Source organism: Hylobates moloch, unplaced genomic scaffold, assembly GCF_009828535.3.
Source record: "Hylobates moloch isolate HMO894 unplaced genomic scaffold, HMol_V3 SCAFFOLD_5, whole genome shotgun sequence".
NCBI classification, from domain to species: Eukaryota; Metazoa; Chordata; class Mammalia; order Primates; family Hylobatidae; genus Hylobates; species Hylobates moloch.
The window spans coordinates 58,835,670-58,849,426 of record NW_026652280.1 but is presented as its reverse complement, the minus strand read 5'-3'; the positions used below and the strand labels follow the sequence as shown (position 1 = coordinate 58,849,426).

Below are 13,757 nucleotides of genomic sequence, written 5' to 3'. Positions count from 1 at the left end.
TATGACTGCTCTGTTCTCACTTATTCGTGCTTTCAAGCAGAGGATCAACAAATGATGGTTTGTTCTGCCTGCCACGAGTCTTGATCATTAAAATTGTACTGGCACCCAGCTGTGCTCACTCATACTGTCTATGACTCCAGCGACACGATAACAGCAAAGCTAAGGAGCTGCAACACTTTATAGCCTGCAAAGCCTGAAATAATTTACTATCATCTATTTTGTCCATTACAGAAAATGTTTGCCAACTTTAAAAGAAATGAAGTCTAAAACCTCACTTTTCCTTCTAGCCTTACAAAAATTGCCTGACCTCTCAAGACTTACTTAATCACTTCAGGGATTCTTGTGACATTCATTCAAATGAGATAGATTTATGTGAACACACCCTATACACAGCAAAGCACTAAGTAGTAGTAGCAGAGGACCGTACCACCGACTTCTCCTGTTCCCACATAAGCATTTCCCTTTAGGGCTCTAAGATGAGGTCATCATTGTTTTTAATCCTGAAGAAGGGCTGCTGAGTGCAGATTATTCTGTAAACACTCTTAGGCCTAACCTAGCTAGTCAAGCAGTAATTTAGCACAGCTCTAATGTTGAGATGGCCTCGGTGTGAGTGGCACAGCATATAAGGCACATTCAGGAATCAAGACTTTTTTTTTTTTTGCCTACTCTCCCTTCTCAAAGACCTTACAGGCAAGGCTGAATTCTAAAATAGCCTTATTAGTTTAAAATGACACTGGTATAACTCCCATTTCTACTTGAAAAAACTCTTTGGAATAATGCTTTTTTAGATCAAATAATAAAATGAAATCAAGCTTTTTATAATGATAAGGAATTACGATTTTAAAAATTCTAATATATTCCATACTTTGCTCTAAACATAGCTCACCTGGTCTAGTAGCTACAGCATTTAGTAGCTACAGTCAGAAAATCTAAATTCTAATTAACTGTTCTGACCAAATGAGACAATGAATAAAAAAGACTGCAAAGTTACAAGCATCATACAAATATACATGAATCATTATAATTTTTATGGTCTCATCCTCCTCATTCTATTCTTAATCCCCTCCACAAAGTAGAAAGTATTGATTGCCAAGTCAAAGTTTAGGTGAGAAAGCTATTTACAAATAAGTTTCCCTGCAATGCTTATTTTATCCCCTCCTAGTGTTCACAGATTGCATCACATCAGATTTGAAAGTCAAATGGCTGTAATTTTCTATTTTTAATAGTTATCAGTGTTGTGCTCTGCAGAGCATTAAAACAACATACACAAAGAAAGATATGAGATGTTACGATAATCCCCAAACTTTGTTATAAATAACTCAAAATCAGAGCCAAACTGGCTGGTATTCTATGCTTTATCCTTTCCCTAGCAATCAGTCAAAGGTCCTGGAACAAAGATGAGTAACTAATGTATTAAAATGTAAGAAGCCTATCATATTGAAATACCTCATATGCTTGGTATTTTCTACTATCACCTTAAAATCACTAAAATTCTGAAACAGACATTAAGATTTGGGGATTTTTTCTTTTTTTTCTTTTTTTTTTTTTTTTTTAGACAGAGTCTCTCTGTCACCCAGGCTGCAGTGGCGTGATCTCAGCTCACTGCAACTTCTGCCTTCCAGGTTCAAGCAATTCTCCCACCTCAGCCTCCCAAGTAGCTGGGATTACAGGTGTGCACCACCACATCCAGCTAATTTTTGTATTTTTAGTAGAGACAGGGTTTCACCATGTGGCCAGGCTGGTCTTGAACTCAATCTCAAGTGATCCACCTGCCTCAGCCTCCCAAAGTGCTGGGATTGCAGGCGTGAGCCACCGCGCCCAGCCAAGATTTGGGGAATTAAAGGAAATACAAACACAACTAAGCCAAGGAAAGAATCTGACTGATAACATCACTGCATTCAGCATCCAAAGAAATCCATTACTTTTACAACTTTGTATTTCTTTTTAAAATACAGGCAGGCAAAGAAGATAACAAATATTTTTAAATGGATGCTTAACAGCACAGTGTTAATAACCATCTTCAAAAATTGTACAGTATTAAACATATCTTCAGCCAAGCTCCAACACTCAGAAGACAAAAGACTTGAGGTCAAAAGCTATTAATCCCTCTTTTTTTAATTATTATTATTAAATGTCCTCATTTTCTAAAAATAAGCAACCAGAGCTTGTCAACATTTTCTTAAGACTATTACAAAGCCATTCCAAAGTTAAATGTACAATCCACAGTACATCAGAGAGAGACACAATAATAAATGTATAATCAAATGTACTATTATTGATCACAATTTATTTTAAAGTCAGGAAAAGCCTACAATAGGCTGGACAAATACTTGATTGTGCCCATGTTTCCATGGGATGGACAGCAGCACTGAGTCACACAATGAGAGCAACACTTCCTTTTCCACCTTCCTGGAAAAATGTTTGTTAGATAAGGCAAAGGATGGGTGGCTACAGAATGGTGGTTTGAACCATGCAAGAACAACAAATAATAGGTAATAGGTGTGCAATAAACATCTGATTGCTGAATCTTGAGTGAAAAAGGCAGCAAGAAAAATGACCACAGAAGGAAATGGTTGAAAGGCATTTCAACTCTGAACTTTTTAAAATAATGCAAGAAATAATAAGCTTTTAAAAAATGTCTTTCTGCCACCTTTATATAGGGCAGCACAATCCAAAGATAATTTTCTCTTCTCTGTAATTTTTTAGGTTGGTGCACAGAGTGGTCTGCTTCTGTCCTCTTTTGTTCCAAATGAGGTGAAACATAAAACCACCTTTGTGTCTTCCTCTAAAGCTCTGGATTATAGAAATGATCAACAAATAACACTTATTTTCACATCTAAGCATAAATAGCTGAAATGAAGATTACTATTCACTTTCCTCTTCCATTATTTCAACTCTGCGAGGCCCATAGAGTAGAACGTAAGCGATATGCCAGTCTCCACCACCAGAAAGCCGTAAGATATCTTCTGGTGTTACAATGCTGACTTTGTCATCATCAAACTTAATCCATTCATCTAAATAACAGGGAGAAGAAGATGAATTAATGTTTTGCAGGATTCTTCTCAGAGTTCCACTGCAAAAAAGGTATCAACTCATCAGAGGCACAGCAGTGCTCCACTGGCCACACCAACAGTCCTCCAAGTGCAGCCCAGTGACCACACAGGCTTAAGGGCACTGCAGGGGTTCCACCAGGTTACAACTACTTCAATGACACCACTAGAGCACTGCTTGCCTTTTCCACCCGCATTCTCTCAAGTGTACTCTGGAATTTTCCAGAGGCTACATAATGTATGATAATGCAACAGACTGAATGCGAATACTAACAGGAGAACCCAGCTACCTCCTATTTAAGCCAGACAACAGAAATACATAAAAATGTAAATCAGTACCATTTCTCACTCATTTTGTTTTTACATTACTATGTAATGGGCTTATTACTATCATTTTTAAAACTAACTTTCTTAATTTCTCAGTTTTAATTTCTAATACAGTAAATATTAAGAGAGGCAAACCTCATAAACCAAAGCTCTTTGGGGCTTCAAGAATGTAAAGTGGTTCTGAGCCCCAAAGTTTGAAAACCACACTACTATAAAGTTTATAATAAATGAACTGTTAAAATAATATTGAACAGCTGAAAAAAGAATACTCTTTACCTTGTTTCCTTTTCACCCATGATACATAATGACCTGAAGAACTAGACCTTCCCTGGTGTGTTAGTACTGCTTGTAAGTCATAGTATCCACAATTATTGGAGCCAATATCTAAAGAAAGATGTAAATCCATTAATATTAGACAATGAATAGACATGTGCCTTCTCAAGCTAAGTAACAATCAGGAATAATTCAAGTTCACATTAGGAAAGTATTATCAGAATCCAGTAAGATACTACTGTCCAATCATAGTTAAGGCTTCATGATTGATGTTTTAAGAAGTAACTTACTCATAGAACTGTATGCCAACGAGTAAATTTACTATATGTCATTAAGGTAAACTGTTCAAGAAACCTGACATTTTGTTTGAAAAGCACATCAGAATAAGTATATATGGGGTAAGACATAAATTTTACCTTAAAAAGACACACATACAATAACTCAATTAAAATGAAAATGTTACTTACCATCAGCAAAAGAAAAGGGTTCATACTTAACTTCTTTCTGGGGACTACTCTTTTTGTCACTCTGAGGAGAAAAAAAATGTTTAATTTTAAATCATGATTTTGGAAATAAAATTTGAATTCTCTATAAGTGTTCAATTTCATAAATATTTACTGTCTACAGTGCAAAGCACAGAGACAAAATACAGTCTACCTTCCAAATTACTAAAATGATATAACCACAGTTAAAACTGTAAATCCAGCAGTCCTACACTTTAATATAAAATCTTGTTACAGTACAGTTAACAGACACCCTGAACATGATGACCAATTTTAAACCACTAAAGTGAGAGCATACGAGTGAATACAGCAGTACAGCTAAACAGTGCTCTAGGGCAGAAAAGGAAAACCCAATTCCCCAGTGTTACCAAAATACTATCAAACCACAGACGTGGGGGAAAAAAAAAACTACCTCTAAAACAAGAATTCCTGCAATTTGTATTAAACCTCCTGAGCCATGTCCACTTACCATGCCAGCACAAATGAACTGAAATATTTTTCAGGAAAGACTTACCTACATTAAACAGGTATGATTGAAATTAGACAAGGACTCTTAGGAGGAACTCACTGCTTCAACTCATTTTAGCATGTAACATGAGAAAAATAACTTATCTAGGAATACAGCATAAAGTTCTTTAAAACTATAATGGTAATGAAGGCAATGCCAGCAGCTTACAGGTAGCTGTGATGGCAAGAAGTCAAAGGATTCCACAACAAAAAATGGCAACTAGGTTAATCACATCTTTTTTATACAGATAATGAAACCACCTACAGCAACCACTGAAAAAACTATACAAAGAAACACATTTAAAAACATTATAAAGTAAAACAGGATTCTAAAACACAGTTCAAGTAACCCACAAGAAGACAAAAAAAAAAGCAAAACATCAAAAAAGCAGAATTAAACCCTAACATGTCAATAATTGCACTAAATGTAAATAGTCTATACCTAAATCACATTTAAATTTAATATAATTTAGGCCAGGTACAGTGGCTCACACCGAGGCGGGCGGATCACTTGAGGTCGGGAGCTCGAGACCAGCCTGGCCAACATGATGAAACCCTGTGTCTAATAAAAATACAAAAATTAGCCGGGCATGGTGGCACTCGCCTGTAATCCCAGCTACTCGGGAGGCTGAGGCACGAGAATTGCTTGAACCCAGCAGGCAGAGGTTGCACTGAGCCGAGATTGTACCTATGCACTCCAGCCTGGGCGACACAGCAAGACTCAGTCTCAAATAAATAAATGAATGTAACAGAATTTAAATCAAGTAAGTGTGTTCTCTCACCATAATGGCATCAAAGTAGAATCAACAGAAACATAACAGGAAAATTACTTAGACCCTTCTAAATAACCCATGGCCAAAGAGGAAGTCTCAAGATAAATTTTTAAAAATACAAGGAACAGAATGAAAATAAAAATACCATATATCAAAATTCATAGGATATAGTGAAATCACTGCTGAAAGGGAAATTTATATCACAAGGCAAGCAGAATAAAGGAAATAAGAGCAGAAATCAATACAATTAAAAACAGAAAATAGAGAAAAATCCATGAAACAAAGCCAATTCTTTAAAAATATCGATAAAATTAATAATCCTCAAGCAAGGGGGACAAACACAAATTACTAGTATCATCAATGAAACGGGATGGATCTCACTCACTAAACACTCTACAGACATCAAAAGGGTAATAAATAAATACTAGAAACAACCCTACATACAAATTTGATAAGCTTATGAGATGGATCAATTCTGGGAAAACAAATTACAAAAACAAATACAATATGAAATAGATCATTTGAATAGCCCTATATCTACGAAGGAAATTAAATTTGAAATGTAAAAACTCCTGAAAATGTGCCTGCCTATGTTTAGGCAATAGAAAAAATAAATAAATAAATAAAATACAATAAAATAAAATAAACAAATAAAAGTTCCTGAAAGTAAAATCTCTAAGCACAGACTGTTCCACCAATTCTATCAAATGTTTAAAAAAAAATAACACCAATTCTACATAATCTCTTCAAAACACTAATGGATAAAAACAGCTAATAAATTCAGCAAAGTCAAGGATTTAAGATCCATATACAAAGTTAATTTTATTTCTATATGCTAGCTTTACTAGCCACTCTAGACAATGAAATTAAGAAAGGAATGCCATTTACAAAAGCATCAAAAAGAATAAACTATTTAGGAATAAATTTAACCAAAAAAGTCCAAGGCTTGTACACTGAAAACTATAAAACATTATGAAAAAAATTAAAGACCTAAATGAATAGAAAGACACATGAAGTTTATGGATTGTAAGACTTAATACTTTTTATTTTTTGAGACAGAGTCTTACTCGGTCACCCAGACTGGAGTGCAGCGGCACCATTTTGGCTCACTATGACCTCCGTTTCCCATGCTCAAGTGATCCTCCCACCTTAGCCTTCTGAAAAGCTGGGACTACAGGCACACACTACCACGCCTGGCTAATTTTTGTATTTTTTATGGAGACAGGATTTCGCCATGTTGCCCAGGCTGGTCTCGAACTTCTGGACTCAAGCAATCTGCCCACCTTGGCCTCCCAAAGTGCTGAGATTAGTCTTAATACTATTAAGATGGTAATACTTTTTAATTGATCCACAGATTCAATGTAATCCCCGTCAATCTTTTTTGAAGAAATGGACAAGCTGATCCTAAAATATACATGGAAATGCAAGGGACTCAGAATAGTTAAATAACTTTCAAAAAGAAGAACAAAAGTGAAGGCTGATACTTCACAATTTCAAGTCTTATTAGAAAACTACAGTAATCAAGACAGTCTGGTATGAGCATCAGGACAGACATATAGACCAACGAAATAAAATTAACAGTCTAGAAATACACTCATACATACAGATGGTCAAATTAATCTCTACAAAGGTTCCAAGACCATTTGATGGGCAAAGAACAGTCTTCTTAAAAAATGGTGCTGAGACAACCAGATATTCACATGCAAAAGAATGAATCTGAACCCACACCTCACACTATATAAAAAGTTAACCCTCAACGAATCAAAGACCTAAATGGAAGAACTAAAACCACAGAACTCTCAGAAAAAAACATACGTATAAATCTCTGACGGCATGGACTAGGCACTGTCGCCCAGACTGGAGTGCAGTAGCGTGATCTCAGCTCACTACAACCTCCGCCTCCCCGCTTCAAGCGATTCTCCTGCCTCAGCCTCCCAAGTAGCTGGGATTATAGGTCCGCACCACCACACCCGGCTAATTTTTTGTATTTTTAGTAGAGACAGGGTTTCACCATGTTTGCCAGGCTGGTCTCGAACCCCTGACCTCAAGTGATCTGCCTGCCTCAGCCTCTCAAAGTGCTGGGATTACAGGTGACAGCCACCATGCCGAGCCCGGCAATGCTTTCTTAGATATGACACCAATAGCACAAGCAACTAAACAAAAAAATAGACTGGATTTCATAAAAATTAAAAAAACCTTTCCTCTGCAAAAGACCCTAGATTAAGAGGATGAAAACATAAGCTACAGACTAGGAGAAAATATTCACAAACCACATATCCAACAAAGGTCTAGAATATGGAGAACTCTCAAAATTCAAGAGTGAAAAAACAGTCCAATTAGAAAATAGGGAAAAGACAAGAGGAAGCATTTCACAAAAGAGGATATACAGATAGCAAATAAACACATGAAGACATGCTCAGCTTCATCAGCCACTAGGAAGGTGCAAAGGAAAACACAGTATCACTATAAACCTATCCAATGGCTGAAATGAAAAATAGTGACAACACCAAATGCAGAGAAAGTGAATCAGTCACACGTTGCTGGTGGCAATGTAAAATGGTACAGCCACTCTAGAAAGTATCTGGCAGTTTCTTGAAACACTAAACATGCAACTACCATGCAATCTAACAACTGCATTCCTAGGCATTCATTGCAGAGAAATGGAACTTACATTTGCATTAAAACCTGTACACAAATGTTTACAGCAGGTTTATTCATCACAGACAAAAACTAGAAACAACCCAGGTGTTCTTCAATTGGTGAATGGTGAAGCAGATTGTGGTAAACTCACACCAGGGAATACTGATCAGCAATGAAATGGAAGGAGCAACTGATATGCACAACACCCTGGATGAGTCGCCAGAGAATTATGCTGAGTGAGAAAGGTTATATTAAAAAGTGAAAGAGTTTTTATTCCATTTGTATAATTTTTTTTTTAGAAACAGGGTCTTGCTTTGTTATATAGGTTGGAGTGCTGCAGCACAATCATGGCTCATTACAGCATTTAACTCTTGGCCTCAAGCGATCCTCTCATCTCAGCCTCCCAGGTAGCTGGGACTACCAGTGTATGCCACCACATCCAACTGATTTTTTTTTATTTTCATATTTTGTAGAGACAGGGTTTCACTATGTTGCCCAGGACAGTCTCGAACTCCTGGCCTAAAGTGATCCTCCTGCCTCAGATTCCCAAAGTCCTGGGATTACTAGCGTGAGCCACCATGCCTGGCCAACTTTCTTGAAATGACAAAAATTATAGAAATGAATGGGTTGGTAGTTGTCAGGAATTAAGGAAGGGGTATGGCAGAAGAAAAGTGGCCCTGTGGTAATAATGCAAGATCTTTGTGGTGACGGAAATGTACTGTATTTTGACTGCATCAAGGTCAACGCTAGGTAAGGTTTTATGTGAAGTACTTTGAGGAGATAAGTATAAAAGGAATATGAGCTACAGATTACGGGGGGAAAGAAAATATCAAGCTTTTTCTACCACAAAGGACTCATTTACTCTAAGTAGAGTTCCTGTTTCTCATGCCTAAAGGCCAGGTGTGGCGGTTCATGCCTATAATCCCCAGCACTCTGGGAGGCCTAGGTGGGCAGATCGCCTGAGCTCAGGAGTTCGAGACTAGCCTGAGCAACATGGCAAAACCCTGTCTCTACCAAAAATACAAAAAAATAGCTGGGCATGGTGGCACACGCCTGTGGTCCCAGCTACTTGGGAGGGTGAGGTGGGAGGATCATTTGCGCCTGGGGGGTTGAGACTGCAGTGAGCCTGAGTGACAAAGGAAGACCTTGTCACACACACAAAAAAAGGAAAATAAAATAAAACACATGCAAAACTTTAAAGATCTGCACCAATATATGGAGGATGTGTATACCTGCTAATTGTAATACAGATTCATCCATTTTTATTAATACTATACAAAGTATAGTTCTGAAGGAAAAATGAAGCAGGAAAAAAAAGACAGAGTAATTGCTGAGCACTGATGGGAGATTAAGATATTAAGAGTATAAAGTCAGCAGTAAGAACCTACTGTATTTGGCTGCTGATTCACTTTTTTATCTTCTAGATCCTTGAATTTGGATCGAAAAGACACCATTTTCTCCTGAAGTTCTGGTGTACACAGTTCATACATATCCAACATAAGAGGAAATTTAACATCCTATATACAAACAAAAAACATGTGTAAACACATTTATAAAGATATTTATTTACATTTATAAAGATATTTATTTAAAGTATCACATATCTGAAGTAATTCTTTCGTAATTCAGATACAGTTGAAAATAAAATCTGTGAAAATCACTTGGAAATCTGCAGTTGAAAACCTCTTAAGAGTGCCTATTTTCAAGAATGATCTGGTTCTAACTTTTTTAACGTGAGAAATTTTTAAAACATGTTTTTCCATTAAATACTCTAACCCACAAAACTAACTACAGAGGAAGTACCAAAATTTACCTGAGGAAAGAAACATCTCAGAAATATTAGACAAGCTGCTGTGAAAATAATGGATCTCCCAAACTGGAATAAACTTATGTTTGTTTTTTTTTTAATTTGAAATACAACTTTACATAGAAATAGTAGTGATATAGTTCAATAGCTTATAGTAGTATATATTTAAAGTATAAAACACTAGATACTTAAACTACACTTAACCTTCTCATACAACGCTAAGTATACTGGAAAATATACTAAGAATTTAAGCTCAAAAGGCTAAAATGATAGGCCCCTCCCAGGACTCTATGGAGATGTAGCAGAACTACAACTCAACAAAAACAGATTCTGAGGCTGGATCCTAAATCAAGGGATTACAATTTAAGTACTCTTTGGGCACCAGTGATTTAACTCTTTCTCCTTTCATCTGAAAGAAAGGAACTCTTTGGGAGGCCCAGGCAGGCGGATCAAGAGGTCAGGAGATTGAGACCACGGTGAAACCCCATCTCTACTAAAAATACAAAAAAAATTAGCCGGGCGTGGTGGCGGGCACCTGTAGTCCCAGCTACTCAGGAGGTTGGGGCTGGAGAATGGCATGAACCCGGGAGGCAGAGCTTGCAGTGAGCCGAGATCACGCCACTGCACTCCAGCCTGGGTGACAGAGCCAGACCCCATCTCAAAAAAAAAAGAAAGAAACCACCTAGAATATAGTGCAGAGTGTTATCACTCCCTACCTCATGCCCATCTCCAAGCCTACTGAATCAGTATCCCTGAAGCTGAGGACGTGGTCTAGGGCACTATTTCTGGGTAGTGCAGGAGAGCCATCAGAATTGTATATGAATCTTTTAAAAAATATAATATCCTAGGCCCCACCGAAGACCTACCCAGATGTTTGGGGGTGAGGGAGAAGCCAGGCATGTGTACAATTAAAAATAAAAAAGAAATAGATAATTCTAATATACGTTCTGAGTTAAGAGTCACTTGTCTAATATTAATAACTCCCCTAAATATTTCAAAGAAAGCTTAACTATTCCTAAAGGAATAATGAAAGCAATTGTAAGTTAGCAATTACCTTCAAAGAATTACATTTCTTATACAAAGTAAAGTTCATTACTAACCTTAAGAACTTTGGCATTCACAGATTCCTTCTCTTTATAAAAAAATCGAACCATCTGAATGGTCAAGTAAGCAGGTAGCCGGCTGATCTTGGACTGAGGAGAGAAAATGGACAGAAATCCCATTACATCAAAATACCATACAAGTTTTAATTCTTTGGTGGTAAAAATTAAGACTGGATAAAATTAATTAACTGGAAATATTTCAATGAAGCGGAATTTGGCTTCGAAAGGACTGCATAACTTACAGATTTGATATACAAGGCATTTCTTTGCAACGTTGGAGACTGTTTGGTGATTTCTTCCTGAAGTCGCTAAAAAAGAACATAACAGAAGACCAAACATTAGTTTTAAAAATTTTATTTCTGCAATATAGAATCACACCACTAAGCCTTTTAAAAACTAGCACTACTTAATAGGCAATATACAGTACATCAATGGGTTTATACCACTGAGACACAATTTGATGACAATATGGGAAGACTTTTACATACTGTTGAATTCTTATAAGGCTTCAAATAATTTACATTGTTGTGGATTCCTCCGAGTGTAAATATTGTTTGCTCTTTTTTAGTCATGCCCCAAATGATGCTTAGATTCAGAGAATTTTACATTATATTTTATATAACAAAGCTTTGTCATTCCTGTTTATTATCAGAATATTCACTCTAGAGGAAAATTAAGAGAGCCCAAGAAACTCCTGTTCTTTACGTTTTATGTATAAAAGCCAATCAGCACCAATCAATTATTGTTAAATTTGAAAAAAGTCGTAACACAGAAACCTCTGTTAACCTAACAGATGTGGGAAAGCCTTTAGCTACTGCACACATCTCAACCAGCATGATCATCTTTCCGCTTCTTACAGCCCGTGTAACAGTGGAAACGGTATTTATCCCTCTGGGCATCATTTGGAAAAGGTGGTAGTGGTAATCTATGTTATAGTGTTATTGTTAGAATTACAGTCAGTACATGTAGAAAACCTGGTAAAATACTTGGCATATACTCTACATTTAACAAACATTCACTACTATTTCTAATGTTATAGAAAGAATTAGCACTACTTATGTGCTCTGCTTTAAGAAAATAAACAAAAAAGAAAATAGAATTAAAATAACCTACTGGTAATGTTTAAGCATGTTACACTTGTATAATAATTTTTAACGTCTGATTTTTTAAAAATTACTAATCATATTACAAAAGGAATCACTGTGGAGTAGCTTTTTAACATTTAACCAAGTTTATTCAGCAGCAAAGCAGTAGAGAAACCAAGCCAAATTACTCAGGAATTATCAGAACAAAAGATAAAATATCTTAAAAGTTATAAAGGAAATAAATACATTTTAGGAATACATGTTTTTCAAGAAAGTATATCTGGTGAAATCTTAATATTATCACCAATCCACTATCATCTAGACCTTCTGGGTATGTTCGGTTTTCCTATACTTTTACAAAATTGTGAAGAAAATACTATCCTGGAGAGTCCCTGCCAAAGCACTCCACTCCACACTCTCCAATTCACACTGAGACTTCATTTGCTGGTATATCCTGAAACTTGCACACCATGCCTTACATGATTTGGCTCCTGGGAGTTAAGTAGTTTTGTGTGTTTTTAAATGAATTTCTCTTAAAAGTCACCATGTTCATATCCACGCTGGCTCAAAACTCTCCCCTAGGTATCGTAAGACAGAGCATGACTCACTCTCTCTTCTTCTTATGCCCATTTACCAACCCTTCCCCTTGCCAACCTTACCCCAAACTGTAGATGAGAGCCCCCAGATAACAAATCATCTTGTTTATCAATATAATCCATGTCCTGCTTCAGTGTTTATCAACCCACCCCCTCTGCCCAAACTAGGCCTCTGCACAGAAGACCTATTCCAATGCCTCATCATTTTTCACTGACTTTTCTTCCTTCAAGACTTCTCTTTATTGGTCATGGTTAAAGGAGACAGCAAAGAGGATCAACCAAAATTTTTAAAAATTCTGCCCTCCAGGACCTTCTTCAAATATCTAGATGTTGCAATGGCTAACTTTTATTCATGTATTTATTTTTCATACAACTGTGTTTAGGAAGAAGCTAACTTTTAAAATAAATAATCCTGGCTGGGCACGGTGGCTCATTCCTGTAATCCCAGCACTTTGGGAGGCCGAGGTGGGCGGATCACAAGGTCAGGAGATCGAGACCATCCAGCCTAACATGGCAAAACCCTGTCTCTACCAAAAATACGAAAAATCAGCCAGGCGTGGTGGCACGCACCTGTAGTCCCAGCTACTCAGGAGGCTAAGGCAGGAGAATCGCTTGAACCTGGGAGTCAGAGGTTGCAGTGAGCCGAGATTGTGCCACTGCACTCCAGCCTGGGCGACAGAGAGAGACTCCGTCTCAAAAAAAAAAAAAAAAAAAGAAAGAAATAAAATAAAATAAAATAAAATAAACAATCCTAATTATCAGTGCTTTTGAAGTGGAATCACATGAACTGTAATTTGAAAACTATTAAAAGATACCAGTTCAAATGGGGAGATCCTTCGAGAGATATACATATCCCCAAAGCATATCAAATTAATAAGTCAGCAAGCAAAACCATTATGTTTTATCCATGGGCTTATTAGCAGAGTGGAAGCTGACATTTTATGTGAGTCCGTATTCTTTAGTATGGCACTGGAAAGGCAGCAGTAACTGAATAATGAAAGAAGCAAGTTCTAGTTCTGGCTCTGCCAAAAGCCAGTTAGGTTACTTAAATTCCAGGGCCTCAACTGCAAGACAATGCAATGGCAGAACAACT

At 36.9% G+C, this 13,757-nt stretch overlaps 1 protein-coding gene across 2 annotated transcripts in view; it reads right to left on the bottom strand.

Annotated features, from left to right (window-relative positions):
• Window positions 1–2,097: 2,097 nt before the first annotated feature.
• The window catches only part of USP14 (ubiquitin specific peptidase 14), a 54,288-nt gene continuing 42,628 nt past the window's right edge, over window positions 2,098–13,757 (bottom strand). For both annotated transcript variants that reach the window (XM_032152678.2, XM_058438569.1), the window contains exons 11-16: window positions 11,226–11,291; window positions 10,981–11,073; window positions 9,462–9,590; window positions 4,118–4,178; window positions 3,654–3,761; window positions 2,098–3,014 (exon numbers count right to left, since the gene is read on the bottom strand). In XM_032152678.2, coding sequence (XP_032008569.1) covers window positions 2,866–3,014; window positions 3,654–3,761; window positions 4,118–4,178; window positions 9,462–9,590; window positions 10,981–11,073; window positions 11,226–11,291 — 606 coding nt within the window. In that variant the 3' untranslated portion in view covers window positions 2,098–2,865. The remainder of the gene's footprint in view (window positions 3,015–3,653; window positions 3,762–4,117; window positions 4,179–9,461; window positions 9,591–10,980; window positions 11,074–11,225; window positions 11,292–13,757) is intronic.